Source organism: Erythrolamprus reginae, chromosome 13, assembly GCF_031021105.1.
Source record: "Erythrolamprus reginae isolate rEryReg1 chromosome 13, rEryReg1.hap1, whole genome shotgun sequence".
NCBI classification, from domain to species: Eukaryota; Metazoa; Chordata; class Lepidosauria; order Squamata; family Dipsadidae; genus Erythrolamprus; species Erythrolamprus reginae.
This window is the reverse complement of record NC_091962.1, coordinates 3,429,908-3,453,502: the sequence shown is the minus strand read 5'-3', so window position 1 is coordinate 3,453,502 and position 23,595 is coordinate 3,429,908. Positions and strand designations below refer to the sequence as shown.

The 23,595-nt window shown below is 45.7% G+C and overlaps 2 protein-coding genes across 5 annotated transcripts in view; one reads left to right on the top strand and one right to left on the bottom strand.

The window, feature by feature from the left end:
- RNF115 (ring finger protein 115) overlaps positions 1 to 11,306 on the bottom strand; it is a 34,487-nt gene extending 23,181 nt beyond the window's left edge. Inside the window, exons 1-2 of the mRNA XM_070766684.1 lie at positions 11,091 to 11,306; positions 1,910 to 1,968 (exon numbers count right to left, since the gene is read on the bottom strand). Coding sequence (XP_070622785.1) covers positions 1,910 to 1,968; positions 11,091 to 11,186 — 155 coding nt within the window. The 5' untranslated portion in view covers positions 11,187 to 11,306. The remainder of the gene's footprint in view (positions 1 to 1,909; positions 1,969 to 11,090) is intronic.
- A 39-nt stretch (positions 11,307 to 11,345) lies between these two features.
- The window catches only part of POLR3C (RNA polymerase III subunit C), a 35,866-nt gene continuing 23,616 nt past the window's right edge, over positions 11,346 to 23,595 (top strand). For 2 of the 4 annotated variants that reach the window (XR_011560527.1, XM_070766678.1), the window contains exons 1-4: positions 11,346 to 11,782; positions 13,896 to 14,178; positions 17,273 to 17,528; positions 20,699 to 20,884. Coding sequence is in view for 3 of the 4 variants with exons in the window: in XM_070766678.1 (XP_070622779.1) it covers positions 14,032 to 14,178; positions 17,273 to 17,528; positions 20,699 to 20,884 (589 nt within the window). In the remaining variant the exon portion in view is untranslated. The remainder of the gene's footprint in view (positions 11,783 to 13,895; positions 14,179 to 17,272; positions 17,529 to 20,698; positions 20,885 to 23,595) is intronic. The other 2 variants (XM_070766680.1, XM_070766679.1) reach the window with 2 other exon arrangements.

Genomic DNA, 23,595 nt, shown 5'->3' with positions numbered 1-23,595 from the left:
AGAGGAAGAGAGAGAGAGGAGAGGAAGGAAGAGAGAGAGAGAGGAAGGAAGAGAGAGAGAGGAGAGGAAGGAAGAGAGAGGAAGGAAGAGAGAGAGAGGAGAGGAAGGAAGAGAGAGAGAGAGGAGAGGAAGGAAGAGAGAGAGAGGAGAGGAAGGAAGAGAGAGAGAGGAGAGGAAGGAAGAGAGAGAGGAGAGGAAGGAAGAGAGAGAGAGAGGAGAGGAAGGAAGAGAGAGAGAGAGGAGAGGAAGGAAGAGAGAGAGAGGAGAGGAAGGAAGAGAGAGAGAGAGGAGAGGAAGGAAGAGAGGAAGAGGAGAGGAAGAGAGAGATAGAGAGAGAGAAGGAGGAAGAGAGAGATAGAGAGAGACAAGGAGAGGAAGAGAGAGATAGAGAGAGACAAGGAAAGAAAGAGAGAGAGAGAGAGAAGGAGAGGAAGGGAGAGAGAGAGAGAGAGAGAACAGGTTACTGGAAAATGCCAGGTTGGGAAACACTGCTGTATCGAAACACACAGAAGCACCAAATAGAGGCCAGACAGAAAGTGGCGTTTCAGTCCCACGGGATTGGGCAGCATATAAATCACATAAGTTACATTTTGGGGACTCCTGAAAAATGGGGGAAACATGTGGACTCAAGAGGGTGTCCTTCTAGGCTGGCCTAGTTCCCCCCCCCCCCCAAAAAAACCCTTTCCGGACGATCCCAAAGGTGCTTTTTTTCAAGAGGCAACTGGAGTTCCATTTGGTGACCGCTCAAAGTTACAGAGCTACGAGTAAAAGCTACTAATGACCGGTTTTTCACACTTAACGACTGTTTGCAGCACCGTGATCAAAACCCAGACGCTTGGCAAAAATGGCAGGGATTCACTTAATTCTTATTATTTTATTGTTATTGTTTATTAGATTTGTATGCCGCCCCTCTCCGAAGACTTAACCACCGTGGTACAGAAAATGTCATCTCAAATGGGGCAAAACCCACTTGGCAAGCGTTTCGGCAAACTGTTTGGGCTCCAATGTGGCTGTAAGCCGAGAACTAGCTGGATTTCAGCTCCCAGAATTGCGCATGTTTTACATTTGCCAAGTGTGTGTATGGGGGAAAACACCCTTCAAAAGGAGAGGAGATACAGTAATACCCCGGTTATTGCGTCCCCGACCATTGCGAACAGGGTAATTTGCGATTTTTCAACCCGGAAGTCAAAACACCATCTGCGCATGTGTGCCCTTTTTTTTCTATGGGCACGCATGCGTAGATGGCGCCTGGCAGATCAGCTGCTGGCCGGCTTCCCTGGGTCTTCCCCCTCTTGCTGGCGGGAGGGGCGAGCAGCGGGCATCAGCAAGGAGTTTCCCCCACCGCCCACGCAAACTCCTCGCTGCCGCCCGCCCTTCGCCCGCCCACGCCGTTCATTCTCGCCGCTTTCGAGCTGAGTCCTGAAGCGAATTCGCTCCGGGACTCAGCTCGAAAGCGGCGACAGCCAGCGCGGAGAAGCCGTTCGCCGGCGCTGGCTGTCGGCGCTTTGGAGCTGAGTCCCGGAGCGAATTCGCTCCGGGACTCAGCTCGAAAGCGCCGACAGCCAGCGCGGCGCGGCTGTTTTAAAATGTCGCCACCGGCATGGGGGGCTTGCCAGCACCCCCTGGACCCCCAACCCAGGTTTGGGGGGGCTGCTAGGAAGCCCCCCATGCCGGCGGCGACATTTTAAAACAGCCGCGCCGCCCCCAATCTTCGGCTCCTCGCTAGCGCTGCGGGAGTAAAAACACCATCTGCACATGCGCAGATGGTGTTTTTACTTCCGCAGCGCTACTTCGCGAAAACCCGCTCGTTGCGGGGGGTCCTGGAACGGAACCCTCGCAACGAGCGGGGGGATCACTGTATATATAAAAGGACATCCTGTCGGTTGCTTGTCAGGAAATGGAGGACTACCTGGAATCATCTGTTACTTCTTCAATGAAGCCAGATTCACACCGAGGACATGTGTATTCCTGCCAAGAAAGAAAGAAAAAACGAAGGCGTAAATTTCAGCCAATAATAACCACGTGACACTCACCCCACTTAGTATTAATTAGCAAAATAATAATAATAATAAGACTCCTGGTTCATTTCTTTCTCCAAGTATATCCTTCGCAGAGAACAAAGCAGAGAAATGCAGCTGCGAGAGCTGTCATGGGCTTTCCTAAATATGCCCATGTTACTCCAACACTCCGCGGTCTGCACTGGTTGCCGATCGGTTTCCGGACCCAGGGGAAGAGCCTTCTCTGTGGCGGCCCCGACCCTATGGAACCAACTCCCCCCAGATATCAGAGTTGCCCCCACCCTCCTTGCCTTTCGTAAGCTCTTAAAAACCCACCTCTGTCGTCAGGCATGGGGGATTTGAAATATTCCCTTCCCCTAGGCTTACAAAATTTATGTATGGTATGACTGTATGTAAGACTGATCTCTTAAATTGGGGTTTTTAGATTTTTTAATATTAGATTTCTTTACGTTGTCTTTTTACTGTTGTTAGCCGCCCCGAGTCTGCGGAGAGGGGCGGCATACAAATCTAATAAGTAAGTAAGTAAGTAAGTAAGTAAGTAAGTAAGTAAGTAAGTAAGTAAGTATCGTGTTTCCCCGAAAGTAAGACAGTGTCTTACTTTCTTTTTACCCCCAAAAGCCCGACTATGTCTTACTTTCGGGGTATGTCTTACATTGGAAAGGAGGCGGGCGAAGGAGGGCGCAGCTCCGGCCGCTCGCCTCGGAGCCGGTCGGCCTCGCTGGCCGCTTGCAGCCAAGCCACCGGCGCCACCGCCTCTCCCCCTGCCGAGGCTCGGCTGCAAGCGGCCAGCGAGGCCGACCGGCTCCGAGGCGAGCGGCTGGAGCTGCGCCCTCCTTCGCCCGCCTCCTTTCCGGCAGCTCCCCGCGCGCCCCTCGCCTTCGCCTCGCCGCCACCCGCCTCTTCCCCTGCCTCGCTGGCCGCTTGCAGCCGAGCCTCGGCAGGGGAAGAGGCGGTGGCGCCGCACCGCGGCGAGGGGCGCACGGGGAGCTTGGAAGCGACGTCATCGGGCTCCCCCCCCCGGCAATACCCCCGTGTTTCCCCGAAAGTAAGACATATGTCTTACTTTCGGGGTACGGCTTATATTAGCCGACCCCCCTGAAGCCCCCGATACGTCTTACAATCGGAGGTGTCTTACTATCGGGGAAACAGGGTAAGTAAGTAAGTAAGTAAGTAAGTAAGTAAGTAAGTAAGTAAGTAAGTAAGTAAGTAAGTAAGTAAATAAGGTACAGATTTTAGAGCAAGGCAGAATCTTGCTGGCATAGTTGCTTTTTAGTATGCTGTCTAGATTTGCCATGGCTTTTCTCGCCAGGAGCTAGCGTCTTTTAATTCCTTGCCCGAAGTTCCCATCTGCGGTGATTGAATGTGTTGGAGGACAATTCCCGTCAATTGCTGTTGTAATATGCAACAAACGCAGAGGTTACCACATTGTGGGAGGACAACCATCCAAGAAAGGACAATTTGTTCTTGGACCTCTGATGGAAAATAGCAATGGCATTTAGACTTATATACCGCTTCGTAGTGCTTTTTTACAACCCTCTCTAGGTGGTTTTCACAATCAGCCTCTTGCCCCCAACAATCTGGGTCCTCATTTGACCCACTTTGGAAGGATGGGAGGCTGAGTCAACCTTGAGCCGGTGGTGAGATTTGAACTGCTGAACTACAGCAGTCACAAGCAGCTTGTAGTACCTCTGTGGCAGCCACCTCCCATGCCCTGACTAGTCCCTGACTTACGACAGTCCACGTGACCAATAAGATTCTGAGCAACTAATACCCAGTTTCCCCGAAAATAAGTCACCCCCGAAAGTAACACATAGAAACATAGAGAAACATAGAAGTCTGACGGCAGAAAAAGACCTCATGGTCCATCTAGTCTGCCCTTATACTATTTCCTGTATTTTATCTTAGGATGGATCTATGTTTATCCCAAGCATGTTTAAATTCAGTTACTGTGGATTTATCTACCACGTCTGCTGGAAGTTTGTTCCAAGGATCTACTACTCTTTCAGTCAAATAATATTTTCTCATGTTGCTTTTGATCTTTCCCCCAACTAACTTCAGATTGTGTCCCCTTGTTCTTGTGTTCACTTTCCTATTAAAAACACTTCCCACGTAGGAGATGTTTCGTTCCGCAGCATTCCTGAACAGAACATATATTTCAAGAAAGTATAATTGTTATACATGGAAATAATGGTACGGTAGCAGTAAGAAATTCTTGATGGAATTCACAGTTTGTCTGGTTATGCTGCTTTGTGATAATATATATAATAAACGTTCATATATATTTTTTGTTCAGCAATAAATGTGAATTCTTCTTCATTGAAAAAAAAATAATAAGACATCCCCTGAAAAATAAGACGTAGCACATCTTTTGGGAGCAAAAATTAATATAATTAATATAAGAACTGCAATGCAACATCAATGTATGCCTTTTTAAAAGATATGTATAGAAAGAGCATCATTCTCGTCGGACTAGTACGAATCCCATATAGCTTGACTACAGATAGGCCTTGATTTACAGCTGTTCATTTAGTGACTGTTCAAAGCTGCAGCGGCACTGAAAAAAAACAGAGGACCGTGTTTCACACTTATGACCTGTTTGTTTGTTTGTTTGTTTGATTGATTTCTATGCCGCCCCTCTCTGAGGACTCGGGGCGGCTCACAGCAATATGAAATTGTTGTGGTTAGCTCTGGCCCAGCTCCTGCCCCAAGGACTGTGAATGTGGGGGAGATATCCACATGCTGCAGGCCTGTTTTGCCCCCGGTGGAATCTGCTGATGAAGGCTCCTCTGACCAAGAAGACATGAGTGACAGGGAGGAGGAGAGTGGGGCAGACAGCTCAGAAGGAGATCAATTATCTAGCTCCTCCTCGGATTCAGAACAAGAGTTAATGATACAGCCACCCATGCGGAGAGCGATGCATAGGCAGCAACAACTGAGAGATTATTATCAAAGAAAATGAGGCCACCTGTGGTTGGGTAATTAGTAATTAGTGAGGCTGCTATAAATAGCAGCCTATGGGTTTGGCCATTGTGGAGGATTATCTGATCGTTGTGTTTCATGCCTGCTTTACTGACTTTGACCTTTTGTGTGCTGATTTTTCCCCGCTTTGAAACTAAACCAGGGCAAAGTGTGTTTCACTTTGTGAAAGAAGAAGGACTGTGAATTGCCCCACAGCTGCAAGCTAAGTATCACAGAACTGATAAGGGACTTGTACAAATTACCAGTTTGTTTGGAGACGAGTGCTCTTTGCTATACCAAAAGAGGGCTTCGTTTATTTGAATTTTCATTATAAAGAACATTGTTTTGAATTTTCAAACGTGTGTGTGTCTGAAATTTGTACCTGTGAATTTTTGGGAGGAGTCTACCAGAGAGCCTGACAGAACATGAAATATACAATACATAATATCTTAAATCCAATTACCTAATTAACAATCTAAAATCCCCAAAAAAACCATTAAAAAACCCCAATCCTTCCATTCACTCCACATTCTCTCACCATCATGCTATTTCCCTGGTCACGTGATCAAAATTAAAGATGCTCAGCCACTCACTCATAGTTACAGCTGTCGCAGTGTCCCAAGATCATATAACCGACTGTTTTGCGACCTTCTGGCCAGCAAAGTCGACGGGGGAAGCCTGATTTGCTTAACGACCGTTTGACGGATAACCGACAGCAATTTCAGTTAATAACTGCACTCAAGATAAATGGGGAGATGGGACAAAACTCCCTTAACAAATGTTTTCATTCAACAACATAACATAACTGGGTTCAGTTGTGGTCATTAAGTTGAGGACTACCTGTGCCAGGTGGCAGGCTTTGCAAAATATTGGCAAATATGAACTTTAGTGATCTGGTGGCTTCCAAGAAGCCGGCTCTCATGTTAGCAAATTGCTGGAACTAGGTCACCAGATTAAACTGGCACGCACCTTATCTGCCTGGGCCCTGGGAATGACCTGTTCCCTACCATTTTAGGATGCAGGGCATAGAATAATCATAATCATAATAATAATTTATTAGATTTGTATGCCGCCCCTCTCTGAAAACTTGGGGCAGCTCACAACAACGATAAAAACAATATTATAATGGCACAAATCTAATATTAAAAAACTAAAAACCCTATCATAATTAAAAACCAAACAGCACATACATACCAAACATAAATTATAATAAGCCTGGGGGAAAGATGTCTCAAATCCCCCATGCCTGGCGGTAGAGGTGGGTCTTAAGTACTTTACGGAAGACAGGGAGGGTGGGAGCAGTTCTAATCTCCGGGGGGGAGTTGATTCCAGAGGGCCGGGGCCGCCACAGAGAAGGCTCTGCATAAAAACTGGAGGCTGAACAACTAACTTTGTAATGCGACCAGAACAATCTGGAACCGAACACACTCAAAGCCTTGGAAATGGTGGTAGACTTTAGGAGAAACCCGCTCATACTTTCACCTCTCACAATAATACACAAGTATCAACAGTAGAGACCTTCAAATTTCTACCATATCACAAGATCTAAAATGAACACCTAACATCAATAACATCATCAAAGAAGCACAACAAAGAATGTTCTTTCTGCACCAAGTCAGGAAGCTCAAACTGCCCAAGGACCTGCGGATCCAGTTCTACAGAGGAATCATTGAGCCTGTCATCTGCACCTCTATAACTGTCTGGTTCGGCTCTGCAACCCAACAAGACTTCAGAGAAGAATCAGAACTGCAGAAAAAACAATAGCTGCCAACCTGCCTTCCATTGAGGACCGGTATACTGCACGAGTCAAAAAGAGGGCGGTGAAAATATTTACTGACCCCTCGCATCTCCGAGTCTTCGGAGAAAGGCGGCATACAAATCTAATAAATTATTATTATTATTATTAAATTATTATTATCCTGGACACCAACTGTTCGAACTCCTACCCTCAAAACAATGCTATAGAGCACTGCACACCAAGACAACTAGACACAAGAATAGTTTTTTTCCCCTGAGCGCCATCACTTTGCTAAACAACTAATTCCCTCAACACTGTCAAACTATTTACTAAGCCTGCAGTACTATTAATCTTCTCATGGTTCCCATCAGCCATCTCCTCCCACTAATGACTGTATGACTGTAACTTTGTTGCTTGTATCCTTATAATTTATATTGACTGGTTTCTAATATGATTTGATTGTTTATTTGTACCCGGACTATAATTAAATGTTGTACCTTATGATTCTTGATGAATTTTACTTTTATGTACACTGAGAGCATATGCACCAAGATAAATTCCTTGTTTATCCAATCACATTTGGCCAATAAATAAATTCTGTTCTGTTCTGTTTCTCTTTCTGTTCCTGTTCTATTCTATTCTTGTAAGATGGTTGGGGAATTCTGGGAATTGAAGTCCACCCACCTTAAAAGTTTCCAACTTTGTGAAACACTGGATTAGATAATAACTTAATTTGATGTTTTTAAAATTAGAGTCTTGCATCATAGAAACATAGAAGTCTGACGGCAGAAAAAGACCTCATCTAGTCTGCCCTTATACTATTTTCTGTATTGTATCTTAGGATGGATATATGTTTACCCCAGGCATGTTTAAATTCAGTTACTGTGGATTTATCAACCACGTCTGCTGGAAGTTTGTTCCAAGGATCTACTACTCTTTCAGTAAAATAATATTTTCTCATGTTGCTTTTGATCTTTCCCCCAACTAACTTCAGATTGTGTCCCCTTGTTCTTGGGTTCACTTTCCTATTAAAAACACTTCGCTCCTTGACCTTATTTAACCCTTTAATATATTTAAATGTTTCGATCATGTCCCCCCTTTTCCTTCTGTCCTCCAGACTATACAGATGGAGTTCGTGAAGTCTTTCCTGATACGTTTTATGCTTAAGACCTTCCACCATTCTTGAAGCCCGTCTTTGGACCCGCTCAATTTTGTCAATATCTTTTTGTAGGTGAGGTCTCCAGAACTGAACACAGTATTCCAAATGTGGTCTCACCAGCACTCTATATAGCGGGATCATAATCTCCCTCTTCCTGCTTGTTATACCTCTAGCTATGCAGCCAAGCATCCTACTTGCTTTCCTTACCGCCTGACTGCATCGAATAGGGTTGTTTTAATTCCATACATCTTAATTCCGTAAATCTTCCAGTGATGGAGCAGTCACAACGTCTGGTGGCAAGCTGTTCCACTGGTTAATTGTTCTCAGGAAGTTTCTCCTTTATTCCAGGTTGCTTCTCTCCTTGATTGGTTTCCATCTATTGTTTTTTTGTCCTGTCTTTGGAGAATAGCTTGACACCTTCTTCTTTGTGGCAGCTCCTGAAATACTGGAAGACTACTATCATGTCACCCCTAGTCCTTCTTTGGGATCTCAATGCAAGATGATACAATAAAGGAAATTGAACGAAGGATTAAATATGTATGTATGTATGTATGTATGTATGTATGTATGTATGTATTTATTTATTTATTTATTTATTAGATTTGTATGCCGCCCCTCCCCGAAGACTCAGGGCGGCTAACAACAATAAAGAAGACAATGTAAACAAATCTAATATTAAAATAATCTTAAAAAGCCCAATTTAGGAGACCAATCATACAAACAAGCATACCATGTATAAGTTCTATAAGCCTAGGGGGAAGGGAAAAATTTCAATTCCCCCATGCCTGACGACAGAGGTGGGTTTTAAGGAGCTTGAGAAAGGCAAGGAGGTTGGGGGCAACTCTGATATCTGGGGGGAGCTGGTTCCAGAGGGTTGGGGCCGCCACAGAGAAGGCTCTTCTCCTGGGTCCCACCAAATGACATTGTTTAGTCGACGGGACCCGGAGAAGGCCACCTCTGTGGGACCTAACCGGTCGCTGGGATTCGTGCGGCAGAAGGCGGTCCCGGAGATATTCTGGTCCGATGCCATGAAGGGCTTTATAGGTCATAACCAACACTTTGAATTGTGACCGGAAATTGATCGGCAACCAATGCAGACTGCGGAGTGTTGGTGTAACACGGGCATGCCTTGGGAAGCCCATGATTGCTCTCGCAGCTGCATTCTGCACGATCTGAAGTTTCCAAACACTTTTCAAAGGTAGCCCCATGTAGAGAGCGTTACAGTAGTCGAACCTCGAGGTGATGAGGGATGACAGGCATTCGGCAAGCTAAACGTAATTTTCAAGGACAACCTCTTGCTATGCCTGAAAAGAAAAGATTTCGATCACTGTGTGCCACCTGGTCTAACATACGCCAGCAAAACCTGGACACTAACCGCACAACTGACACAAAAGCTACGAGCGACACAAAGACCATGGAAAGATGAGAAAAGATGGGAAGACCTTCACATGGATTAGAGAACAAAGGAAAATATACAATGCCACCAAGAGAATAAAATGATGGAGCGGTGCCGTGGCCTAGAGGTGGAGCTTTCACCTCACAATCGGGAAGCTTGTGAGTTCGATCCTAGGTAGAGGCAGATATTTCTCACTCTGGGCACAATGAAAATATATACCTCCTGAACAAAACTCTGCATTGGCGACAGGAAATGGCGCCCGGCCAGTAAACGCTCAGCCCCATTCAACTGCCCAGGCTCCAACTCACAAGAGATTATGGCAGTGATGGTGAACCTATGGCACAGGTGCCACATGGAGCTATATCTTCTGGCAAGCGAGCCGTTGCCCTAGCTCAGCTCCAACGTGCATGTTTGTGCCGGCCAGCTGATTTTTGGCTCACACAGAGGCTCTGGGAGGCCGTTTTTGGCTTCCAGAGAGCCTCCAAGGGGTAGGGGAGGGCGTTTTCACCTTCCCCCAGCTCCAGGGAAGCCTTTGGAGCCTGGGGACAGCAAAACACAAGCCTACTGGGCCCACCAGAAGTTGGGAAACAGGCCGTTTCCAGAGGACCTCCCCAGGCATTAAATTATGGGTGTAGGCCCTCACCCATGCGCAATGGCGCGCACCATGCTCTTTCGGCACTGGAGGAAAAACAGATTCACCATCACTGGATTAAGAGGTTGTTAAATGAAGATGATGCTGATGCTAACCAAGGTAGTAAAAGAATGAAAAGAGAAATGGGCTGGTCCCATAGCAATGAAAGGGGGACCAAGGCAGTCGTAGAATGGATCCCACCAGATTAAAAACCATCCACGAAAGAGACCTAAAACAAGATGGATCGATGGCATCATCAAGTACGGAGGACCCAACTGGCGAAGGAAAGCTCAGGATCGTCTCTGTTGGGAATACGTGGAAGAGGCCTTCCTCCTGCCACGGATAGATAGTGGCTCGAACGATGATGGTGAAGATCATTGGCAACTGTCCTCCAAGAAATGTTTTTCCAGAAGAGATGGAGAGCCATCGGTCCAGAGCAGTAGAGCGTCTCCTGCATCAACAAGGGCTGGGCTATATAGGCTCCTTCCAATGCTGCTACAGGTAGTCCTCAATCGCTTAGTTCAAAGTTGAAAAAAATGTGACTCAGGACCCTTTCACAGCAACCCCACCGTCAACAGGATCAAAATCCAGACGCTCCGGCGACCGACTCCTATTTATGACGGCGGCAGCGCATTCCAGGGCGGGTCCCGCAATCTACTTTTTTTGCAACCGAGCCAAGTCAAGGGCGGAAGCCGGATTCACTCAGCAACCCACGGTACCGGAGGCAAAGGAAGGTCGCGTAGCGGGGCCAACGCAACAGAGGCCTCGCTTTAGGGACCGGGATGGTCGTAAGTCGAGGACTTGCCCGCCTGCTTCAACAAAGTGAGGGGGGGTCGGACTAGATGACCTCTAAGGTCCCCTTCCAACCCTGTTATTCCCCCGGTGTTGGTAAAACTCCGCCTTTCTCGTGCTGCTGTTGGATTCCTTGAGCCCCAGCATCCCCCCCCCCAAAAAATCTGGGCATATTTGGGGGGGGCGCCAGGTTGGGGAAAGCCTGTGCCCCCCAACTACCTATACACCCCCGCCTGGTGTGCAAGGGGAATTGGAGGGGGATATTTCATTGCGGGGGTGCTCCGTCGCCCCCTCCTCTCGTTTGCAGGGGGGGTGTTCAGCCTTCCCCTTCCCCCACGGACCGGGGCCGCCCCTCCCCCTCCCCGGCAACGGGCACCCCTCCCCCTTCCCGGACTCACCGGCAGCTTGGGGTTGACCTCGCCCTTGCAGCTGTGGCAGAAGAAGCGGTGCTGGGAGACGGCGGCCGTCGCAGCAGCCGAAGAGGCCTCTGCCATCCTCAGCCCCGCCGAAGCCTCCACCGGGCTTAGGAAAGCGAAACAGGGCCGCCGGGCCACAGGGAGACGCGGGCCTAGAGCGGCCAAGCCGGGTGGGTCGCTCTAGCCGCCTCGCTTCCGGGCCAGCCTTCACCCCCGTTGACCCCACCACGGGTGGGTGGAGCCAAGGCCGGCGATTGGCCAGCGAGGATGAAAGTGCTTCCGGCCCGGGTCTCCGTTGCCATGGGGACCGAGGGAAGTGCTTGAGGCCTAAGTGGAGGAAAGCTTCAAAGAAGCAAAAAAAAAAAAAAGCGTGGGGGGATTTTTTCTCTCTCTCCCTTTCACGCCTGCACGTTGAATGTCTCCGACCAAGAAGAGGAAAAACCGGAGGAGAAGGTGACTCTAGGGAGTCCTCGGTTTACGGCGCTTCGTTTAGTGATCAAATTGACGTCGACGCTGAGAAAGGGGTACTTTGGGACCGGTTTTCCATGCTTACGTGATTAAAATTCAAACTTTGGCAGCCGACTCACGTTTACGACGGTCGCAGCGTTCCCGGGGTCACATGATCCCCTGTTGCGACCTTCCAACCGGCAAAGCCCGATTCGCTTAACAACCTTGTGAGTAACTTAACAGCTGCACTGATTTCCTTAACGATTGTGACAAGGAAAGTCGTAAAACGGGGCAAAATTCACTGAATGACTCATTTAGCAATATAAATGTCAGGCTCTGTTGTGGCCGTAAGTCGAGGACTAGCTGTAAAGAGGTGGGGGCTTTGTAGGGTTGGAAGAGGAATGGGGGAAGACTGTGGATCTGGTGGGTGGAGGTCCCTGGGTGGTATTTCTCATTGAAAAGGAGGGAGGAGAAAACATTCTCTTCTTTATTACCCTTGGGTTATTTATTTTGATTTATTTTCCATTTTGTGGATTGATCAAAGTACCGTATTTTTGGAGTATAAGACGCACCAGAATATAAGACACTCGTTTAGTTTTTGGGGAGGAAAATAGGGAAAAGAATCTGCTTTTTTTATTTGTCTGGCTACTGTCCTTGTCTGGTCAGCTTCAGCACATTATTTTATCCCCTGGTTAAGGGCTTTAAAAAATTATTCTGAAAGAGTAACAATGAAAGAGCTTGCAAGCCAGTAAGAGCTGGGAACATCATTGGACTAGAATACCTCCGGAACCGCCTACTACCGCACGAATCCCAGCGGCCGATAAGGTGCCACAGAGTTGGCCTTCTCCGGGTCCCGTCGACTAAACAATGTCGTCTGGCGGGCCCCAGGGGAATAGCCTTCTCTGTGGCGGCCCCGACCCTCTGGAATCAACTCCCCCCGAAGATTAGAACTGCTCCCACCCTCCTTGTCTTCTGTAAACTACTTAAGACCCATCTATACCGCCAGGCATGGGGGATTTGAGACACCTTTCCCCCAGGCTTATTATAATTTATGTTTGGTATGTATGTGCTGTTTGGTTTTTTTAAATTGATAGGGTTTTTAGTTTTTTCTTAATAATGTGCCTGTACAATATTGTTTTATCGCTTGTTGTGAGCCGCCCCGAGTCTTCGGAGAGGGGCGGCATACAAATCTAATAAATAATAATAATAATAATAATAATTATTATTATTATTATTATTATTATTATTAGCACCTGGAAAGAAACATTAAGAGCAAGTAGAGCAATGGGAAAAACCCTGCAAAGACTTAGGGCTTGGAAAACATTCTTCACAGAGTAACAATGAAAGAACTTGGGTACATTAATAGCACCTGGTTAGGGCTGGAAAAAAATATCTGGAGCAAGTAAATTTTATGGAATACATTCTTGGCAGAGAGTAACAATGAAAGAGCTTGCAACCTGGTAAGAGCTGGGAACATCATTAGCATCTGGTTAGGGCTGGAAAGAAACTTACTCAGAACAAGTTATGAAAAAAATCCTGCAAAGACTTAGCGCTTGGAAAATATTATTTGCAGAGAGAAACAATGAAAGAGCCTGCAAGGTAGGAGTTGGGAAGATGGTTAGCAGCTAGTTAGGGTTGGGGTGGGGGAAAGCTACATTCAGAGTATAAAACTCACCCTAATTATCAGCTTCTTTTAGGGAGGAAAAGGGTGCATCTTATACACTAAAAAAATTGGTAAACTATGGACGCTTCTCATTCTAAAACATTCAATTTGCAGCATTTTTGCACACCTGCCTAACACTTTAGCACAGTACTGTATTGAATTGCCGGAAGTCAAGTCACCGTTCAAAGTGACAACGGCACTGAAAAAAGTGGTTTGTGACCGTTTTTCTACACTTTATGACCGTTGCAGCATTCCCATGGCTACATGGATTTACATTTGGCTGCTTGGCAACTGGTTCATATTTATGACGGTATCACCTGATCCCCGTTTGTGTCCTCTCTGAGAAGCAAAGTCAATGGGGAAGGCAGATTCACTTAACAACCCTGTTGCTAAATTAAGAACTGCAACGATGCATTTAACAACCATGGCGAGAAAAGATCGTAAAACTGAGGCAAAACTCCCTTAACAAATATCTCACTTAGCAATATAAGTTTTGGGCTCAATTCTGGTCGTAACCTGAAGACCACCGGTCTTGTAGAGAATTTTATGGGTCTATGCTGAAACTGTAACTTCCTCCTCTATTCCTCAGATCCAAAAAAAAGCCAGGAAGTTTTAGCCCAGGATTCTGCTGAATATTTGCACCAATTTAGACTCTGAACGTGTAAATCTCTTTTCAGATGCAGAGCTGGAACAGCGGAGTCTTAATTCTCGTTTTGGACCCTGAAATCCTCGCTGGAGTTGTTTACTAATTTGTAGTAGCTCAATATATTTTATTGCTGTCAATTATACATACCAATATCATTGTCCGGCAAGATGACCCAGGCAGAAATCAAACTTTGTTCTCTCCTGCTCTGTGAACATTTTGGTGAAATTGTAGAAAAGGTTGGGATGCAGCTTATCCGTATGGGCAGACAGACATTATGGATGATTTCCCAAAACACAGGCATGTCGCTCGACCAGGTAGATTTTTATTATTATTATTATTATTATTATTATTATTATTATTATTATTACTACTACTACTATCATAAAAAACAGTAACACACAGCAAACGAGATTGATATGCTGGATTTCATATCACAATACCACAAGTTGAACACTTCCCAAGCGTCTAGGGCTGTGTGATGTATTTTCGTATGATGCACACAGATCCAAGTACGGTGGCCTTTTATTGATTGATTGATTGATTGATTGATTGATTGATTGATTGATTGATTGATTGGATTTATATGCCGCCCCTCTCTGGAGACTCGGGGCGGCTAACAGCAACAATAAATCAGTGTACAATAGTAGTCTGATGTTAGAAACAATTAAAAACCCATTAATATAAAAAACCAAACATGCATACATACATACCATGCATAGAATTGTAAAGGCCTAGGGGGAAGAGGGTCTCAATTCCCCCATGCCTGATGGCAGAGGTGGGTTTTAAGCAGCTTACAAAAGGCAAGGAGGGTGGGGGCAATTCTAATCTTTGGGGGGAGTTGGTTCCAGAGGGCCGGGGCCGCCACAGAGAAGGCTCTTCCCCTGGGTCCCGCCAAGCGACATTCTTTAGTTGACGGGACCCGGAGAAGATCCACTCTGTGGGACCTAACTGGTCGCTGGGATTCGTGCAGCAGAAGGCGGTCCCTGAGATAATCTGGTCCGGTGCCATGAAGGGCTTTATAGGTCATAACCAACACTTTGAATTGTGATCGGAAACTGATCGGCAACCAATGCAGACTGCGGAGTGTTGGTGTAACATGGGCATATTTGGGAAAGCCCATGATTGCTCTCGCAGCTGCATTCTGCACGATCTGAAGTTTCCGAACATTTTTCAAAGGTAGCCCCATGTAGAGAGCGTTATAGTAGTCGAGTTTCGAGGTGATGAGGGCATGAGCGACTGTGAGCAGTTACTCCCGGTCCAAGTAGGGTCGCAACTGGTGCACCAGGCGAACCTGGGCAAACGCCCCCCTCGCCACAGCTGAAAGATGTTTCTCTAATGTGAGCTGTGAGTCGAGGAGGACGCCCAAGTTGCGAACCTTCTCTGAGGGGGCCAGTGATTCTCCCCCCAGGGTAATGGACGGACAGATGGAATTGTCCTTGGGAGGTAAGACCCACAGCCACTCCGTCTTGTCTGGGTTGAGCTTGAGTTTGTTGACACTCATCCAGGCCCCAACATCCTCCAGGCACCGGCACATCACTTCCACCGCTTCGTTGGCTGGACATGGGGTGGAGATGTATAATTGGGTATCATCAGCGTATTGATGATACCTCACCCCATACCCTTGGAGGATCTCACCCAGTGAGATTTGCAACTGACAGATCATGATCTTGTCAATGTTTATTGTTTTCAAATGTTGGCTGAGGTCTTTTGGCACCGCACCAGTGTGCCGATTATTACTGGGACCAATTGTACTGGTTTATGCCAGAGTCATTGTAGTTCGATTTTAAGGTCATGATATCAGCTAAGTTTTTCTTGTTCTTTTTCATCAATTCGACTGTCAAACCTGGTAGGGCGGCATCAATGATCCACATTTTTCTTTTCCACAATTGTGAGGTCCGATGTATTGTATATCAAAACCTTGTCAGTTTGAATTCAAAAGTCACAAAATATTCTGGCATGTTTGTTTTCAACTAGGTTCTCAAGTTTATGAGAAAGTTCTTTACCACTGGTAGATGGTAGTTGTGGCACAAGTTCCAATGGAGCATCTGGGCCACGTAGTTGTGCCTCTGTTTGTAGTCCGTTGGTGTTTCCATAATTGATACAACAATGTCATTATTATTATTATTATTATTATTATTATTATTATTATTATTATCATGTTGTTAGTTGCGAAGTTGTGTCTGACCCATTGAAACCCCATGGATAATGTTCCTCCAGGCCTTCCTATCCTCTACCGTCCATTGGAGTCCATTTAAGCTCACTCCAACTGCTTTAGTTATTCCATCCAGCTACCTCGTTCTCTGCCATCCCCTTCTTTTTTACTCTCCATCTTTCCCAGAATTAGGCTCTTCTCCAGTGAATCGAGTAAGTATTTGCATAATAGGCGAGCCTAAACTAAGATTAAGTATCCATGATTCCCGCTGATGTTCTCACTCACACATCCTGAGTGTAATTAAGGCTAAATTAATGTTTAAAAGTTCAGGGGAAAATCATGTTAAAAAACCCAGATCACGCTGCCTGGCAGAGTCAAGCAAAAATGAGCATAACTATGGCAACAACTTGCTTTCTCAGCTACCGATATTTCTCCACGGCTTAGCCGTTTGGTATGATGTCATCTACGATAACTAGATACCCAATTACGGGGAAATATCAGGGAATTTCAAAATGCTTTCCCCCTGTTCTGTCTGGGTCACTCCAGAAGCCAATACCAACCCAAAAGAGAAGCCAGACACACTGGTAAAAGGCAAAGGCAGTTTATATAATTCAAGGAAAACACAGGTAACAGAAAATGTCCTTACAAACAGGAAAAACGCTGGAACTTCAAATATATACACGAAGGCAATAGTCCATGAAGCAATGCCAGATTCTTGCTGCCAAGACGAAGCTGTAGATAGCAAACAGACGCCTCCCACGAGTCTTCCAGACTGCTAGGCCACAAGCCAAGATCAGAGACGCTGAGAATCAAAACAGGTCACCGCAACTCCAATTGATAACACTCCACATGGCTTCAAGGCCTTGCCTGCCTTTTAAACCCTGCTGATGAGGACCACACCCAAACCCAGCTGTTTCTCATTCAATGGTGATAATATTTCTTTAACTGCTCCTTTCGTTGCTCTGAACGTCTCTGTCTCATGTCAATGACAGCTTGTGCGTCATCACCTAATGACTCCAAGCTACTGCCTGGGGAGAGCCCCCCCCCCCCGGGGCTCTCATGCTGTTCTCCTTCATCCCATTCCTGACTCTCCTCTCCCCCGTCCGACTGTTCAGCCCCCTCCTCTACGCTGTCATCCTCCTCCGGGCATGGAGCCAGCAGAGACGCAGCCGGTCCCTGAGCAGCCTCAGGCTGAACCACAACACCCCCTAGACACTCCGTACATATTATGTTTCCTTTCCTCCACCTTTACGCAGGTCCGGAAAGCTCTCTGTGTGCTCATCCAACACAACTTGGCGATATTCCAGCAGCAGAAGAGAGGCCAGGTAGAGTACGAAGCCCAGTGCAGCCGGATGCTGCGAATTCTTCGCTATCCCCGCTACATCTACACCGCTAAAACTCTCTACAACGACACAGGGGAGCTGATTGTGGAGGAGTTGCTACTCAACGGTAAAATGACGATGAGTGCCGTCGTGAAGAAGGTGGCTGACCGGCTGACCGAGACAATGGAAGGTGAGTGGATCTGGCGGGCTTCTCTATTGGGCAAAACGCAGCTTTGCGGAGGCCACATTGAAAAGGTTTCTTCTGTTGGGATAAAGGAAAAAGCAAAGACAGAGAGTTAACAAATGTGGTTTTTTAAAATAAATTTTATTGGTTTTTGTAATATAAAGAATACACACAACACAAAACAGTGCCCAGTGAAATGTGCTCCCACCTCCCAACAACATCCATTCAGTCCCTCCACCAAATGAGGGTGTACTAATTTATAATTTTTAACTATCAGGAACATCAATGTATTCACAAAATGTAGAGTGATTCCAATTTATTCTTTATGGCTCGGTCTCAAACTCTACTAGCCATAAAACCTCTGACCCTGTCCCATCATTTTTTCCACTTTATTTTCATCCATCGTATTCATTTTAATTTTCATAATTTCAAATTGAATGTGTTCCACCATGTACCGACACTAGTTTCGTAATGTCCATTTTGTTGCGTCCTTCCAACCTAAAACTATTACCGCTTGGGCAGTTAACAAATGTTAGAAAATTTGGAGAGCAAATTTATTTATTTATTTATTATTTAGATTTGTATGCCGCCCCTCTCCGCAGAAGATAGGTCATAAATGTAAAAAAAAAAGGAATGGAAACAAAAAGAGATACCTGAATAAGATCATTGCTAAGGTTTAATGTACATTGCTCAAAAAAATAAAGGGAACACTTAAATAACACAATATTATTCCAAGTCACTCAAACTTATGTGAGATCAAACTGTCCACTTAGGAAGCAACACTGATTGACAATCAATTTCACCTGCTGTCGTGCACATTCAACTTGTACAGAACAAAGTATTCAATGAGAATATAGAAACATAGAAGTCTGACGGCAGAAAAAGACCTCATGGTCCATCTACTCTGCCCTTATACTATTTCCTGTATTTTATCTTAGGATGGATATATGTTTATCCCAGGCATGTTTAAATTCAGTTACTGTGGATTTATCTACCATGTCTGCTGGAAGTTTGTTCCAAGGATCTACTACTCTTTCAGTAAAATACAGTGATCCCTCGATTTTCGCGATCTCGGTCTTCGCGAAACGCTATATCGCGATTTTTCAGAAAATATTAATTAAAAAATACTCCACTCTTCTCTCTCTCTCTTTCTTCCTCTCTCTCACTCTCTTCCTTCCTTTCTCATCTCTTTCTTTCTTTCCTTCTCTTTCTTTCTCTATCTCTCCCCCTCTTGCTCTCCCTCTTTTTCTCACTTTCCCTCTGTCGTGCACCGAGCGGCAGGCAGGCAGGCGGCGGACAAGCGGCGGGCGGACAAGCGAGGCGGCGGACAAGCGGCGGGCGGACAAGCGGCGGGCAGACAAGCGGCGGGCGGACAGGCGGCGGACAAGCGGTGGGCGGGCAGGCAGGCGGCGGACAAGCGGCGGGCGGACAAGCGGCGGTCGGGCGGGCAGGCAGGCGGCGGACAAGCGGCGGGCGGACAAGCGGCGGGCGGGAGGGCAGGCAGGCGGCGGACAAGCGGCGGGCGGGCAGGCAGGCGGCGGACAAGCAGCGGGCGCGGCAGCAGCGAGGAGCCGAAGATCGGGGTTTCCCCTTTGCGTGGGCGGCGGGGAAACCCCGATCTTCGGCTCCTCGCTGCTGCGGCGCTGCCGAGCAGATCAGCTGCTGGGCGGCGGAAGGAACCTTCCCTGGGTCTTCCCAGGTGCGGAAGTAAAAACACCATCTGCACATGCGCGGCCATGGAAAAAGGGCGCGCATGCGCAGATGGTGTTTTTACTTCCGCACCACTATATTGCGAAAAATCGAGTATCGCGAGGGGTCTTGGAACGTAACCCTCGTGATACTCGAGGGATCACTGTAATATTTTCTCATGTTGCTTTTGATCTTTCCCCCAACTAACTTCAGATTGTGTCCCCTTGTACTTGTGTTCACTTTCCTATTAAAAACACTTCCCTCCTGGACCTTATTTAACCCTTTAATATATTTAAATGTTTCGATCATGTCCCCCCTTTTCCTTCTGTCCTCCAGACTATACAGATTGAGTTCATTAAGTCTTTCCTGATACGTTTTATGCTTAAGACCTTCCACCATTCTTGTAGCCCGCCTTTGGACCCGTTCAATTTTGTCAATATCTTTTTCTAGGTGAGGTCTCCAGAACTGAACACAGTATTCCAAATGTGGTCTCACTAGCTTTCCCTACCGCCTGACTGCACTGTTCACCCATTTTGAGACTGTCAGAAATCACTACCCCTAAATCCTTTTCTTTTGAAGTATTTGCTAACACAGAACTGCCAATACAATACTCAGATTGAGGATTCCTTTTCCCCAAGTGCATTATTTTACATTTGGAAACATTAAACTGCAGTTTCCATTGCTTTGACCATTTATCTAGTAAAGCTAAATCATTTACCATATTACAGACGCCTCCAGGAATATCAACCCTATTGCACACTTTAGAGTCATCGGCAAATAGGCAAACCTTCCCTACCAAACCTTCCCCTATGTCACTCACAAACATATTAAAAAGAATAGGACCCAGAACAGACCCTTGTGGCACACCGCTTGTAACCTGACTCTGCTCAGAATACTCGCCGTTAACAATAACTCTCTGATGTCTACGCTTCAGCCAGCTGCAAATCCATTGAACTATCCAGGGATTAAGTCCAATCTTCACTAATTTATCTATCAGCTCTTTACGTGGAACCGTATCAAAGGCTTTGCTGAAGTCCAGGTAGGCAATATCCACGACACCACCTTCATCCAACACCTTTGTGACATAGTCAAAGAAATCAATGAGATTAGTCTGACATGATTTGCCTTCAGTAAAGTCATGCTGGTTTGGGTCCAATAAGTTATTGTTTTTTAGGTGCTGATTTATCCTCTTTTTGAGTAGAGTCTCCATCATTTTAACTACAACTGATGTCAAGCTAACTGGCTAATATTTCATTCATTCAGATCTAGGATGTGTTCTTTGAGTGTTCCCTTTATTTTTTTGAGCAGGATATATTATGTAAATGCAATCTGTGTAATGGAAAATAAGCACTGTTAGAGATGTATTACAGGCATGTCACAAATTGTCTAACTTCTTTTTTTAAATGTTTTTTGTGTTTTGTGTATTATAAATAAAATTTATTTTTAATTATGATTTAAAAAAAGGTTTCTACTGTCTTTGTCCACAGATGGGAAAACAATGGATTACAGCGAAGTCTCTGCCACTTTTACCTGCCTGGCAGACACGCATTTTGTTCAGAGATGCCCTTCGCCGCCCGAAAGTTCTGAGTCTACGGAAACACGGCCTTCTGCCACGCCTGCGTTGGCCTGTAATGAGAAGGATATGTACGCTGTTCCAAAGCTGAACCTCGTAGGTAAGGAACTAAGTCGTTTAGAGCAGTGTTTCCCAACCTTGGCAACTTGAAGATATCTGGACTTCAACTCCCAGAATTCCCCAGCCAGCATTCGCTGGCTGGGGAATTCTGGGAGTTGAAGTCCAGATATCTTCAAGTTGCCAAGGTTGGGAAACACTGGTTTAGAGAGCATGCAATGATGCAATTAAACCAGCGAGATACAGCCGGCATTTAGAGCCTCTGGAAATATTTTAGAAGCAACAGGAGTAGGTTAAGGAGAAGAATGAAATGGAATATATGGAATTATTTTATTTATTAGATTTGTATGCCGCCCCTCTACGAAGACTCGGGGCGGCTCACAACAGCAATAAAAACAATATAACAGTGAATTAAAAAACATATAAAACCCTATCATTACTTAAAAACCAAACAGCAAAATTCATACCAAACATAAAACAAAGTATAAAAAATAGCCTGGGGGAAAGGTGTCTCAACTCCCCCATGCCTGGCGGTATAAATGAGTCTTAAGTAGTTTACGAAAGACAGGAAGGGTGGGGGCAGTTCTAATCTCCGGGGGAGTTGGTTCCAGAGGGCCGGGGCCGCCACAGAGAAGGCTCTTCCCCTGGGGCCCGCCAAATGACATTGTTTAGTCGACGGGACCCGGAGAAGGCCAACTCTGTGGGACCTTATCGGTCGCTGGGCTTCGTGCGGTAGCAGGCGGTTCCGGAGGTACTTTGGTCCAATGCCATGTAGGGCTTTAAAGGTCATGACCAACACTTTGAATTGTGACCGGAAACTGATCGGCAGCCAGTGCAGGCCACGGAGTGTTGACGAAACGTGGGCGAATCTTGGAAGCCCCACGATGGCTCTCGCGGCTGCATTCTGCACAATCTGAAGTTTCCGAACACTTTTCAGAGGTAGCCCCATGTAGAGAGCGTTGCAGTAATCGAACCTCGAGGTGATAAGGGCATGAGTGACTGTGAGCAATGACTCCCTGTCCAAATAGGGCCGCAACTGGTGCACCAGGCGAACCTGGGCAAACGCCCTCCTCGCCACAGCCGAAAGATGGTGTTCCAAGAATAGAATAGAACAGAACAGGTAGAATGGAATGGAACAATAGAATTAGAATATAAAAGCTTAGAATATTTATTAATTTATTTATCAATTGGACCTTTATGTTGTCCCTCTCTGAGGACTAGAACAGAACAACAGAACAGAACAGATAGAATGGAATGGAATAATAGAATTAGAATAGAAAGAAGAGTAGAATAAAATAGAATAAACAAACATAGAATAGGAGAATATTTAGAATAGAATGGAATATATAGAATATATGGAATAGAATAGAATAGATTGAATAGAATGGAAGGTACCTTAGAGGTCTTCTAGTCCAACCCCCTGCTCAAGCACAAGACGCTATACCATTTCAAACAAATGGGTGTCCAGTCTGTTCTTTAAAATCTCCAGTGATGAAGCAACCACAATTTCTGAAGGCTAACTGTTCCACTGGTTTGTGCTCTGTTCCACTGAATTGTGTCTTTCCTGCCTTATAAAGCAAGATGTATCAGCGTAAATTCTGTTAATTTTATATGTACTACGACCAGGGTTGGGCTATTGCCCGGACGGGGAGGGGGTGGGCACAACGCAGTGGGGTTAGCGAAAATGGAGCTCCACCCCAGAGCATCCAATTTGCACTGAAAGATGTTGAAAGAAAATGCATAAGCCACGCCCACAGCGACCAGTTAGGTCCCACAGAGTGGGCCTTCTCCGGATCCCGTCAATTAAACAATGTCGTTTGGCGGGGCCCAGGGGAAGAGCCTTCTCTGTGGCGGCCCCGGCCCTCTGGAACCAGCTCCCCCCGGAGATTAGAATTGCCCCCACCCTCCTCACCTTTCATAAGCTTCTTAAAACCCATCTCTGCCGTCAGGCATGGGGGAACTGAGATATTCTTTCCCCATAGGCCTTTACAATTTATGCATGGTATGTTTGTATGTATGCTTGGTTTTACAATAAGGGTTTTTTAGTTGTTTTAGTATTGGATTGTTACATGCTGTTTTTTTATTACTGTTGTTAGCCGCCCCGAGTCTACGGAGAGGGGCGGCATACAAATCCAATAAATAAATAACTAAATGGATGGATGGATGGATGGATGGATGGATGGATGGATGGATGGATGGATGGATAGATAGATAGATAGATAGATAGATAGATAGATAGATAGATAGATAGAGAGGGGCGACATACAAATCCAATAAATAAATAACTGGATGGATGGATGGATGGATGGATAGATAGATAGATAGATAGATAGATAGATAGATAGATAGATAGAGGGGGGCGGCATACAAATCCAATAAATAAATAACTAAATGGATGGATGGATGGATGGATGGATGGATGGATAGATAGATAGATAGATAGATAGATAGATAGATAGAGGGGGGCGGTATACAAATCCAATAAATAAATAACTAAATGGATGGATGGATGGATAGATAGATAGATAGATAGATAGATAGATAGATAGATAGATAGATAGAGGGGGGCGGCATACAAATCCAATAAATAAATAACTAAATGGATGGATGGATGGATGGATGGATGGATGGATGGATGGATGGATGGATGGATGGATAGATAGATAGATAGATAGATAGATAGATAGATAGATAGATAGATAGATAGATAATTGATGCAGTCCTCGGTCCCTGTTTTTTTATACAGTAAAGATA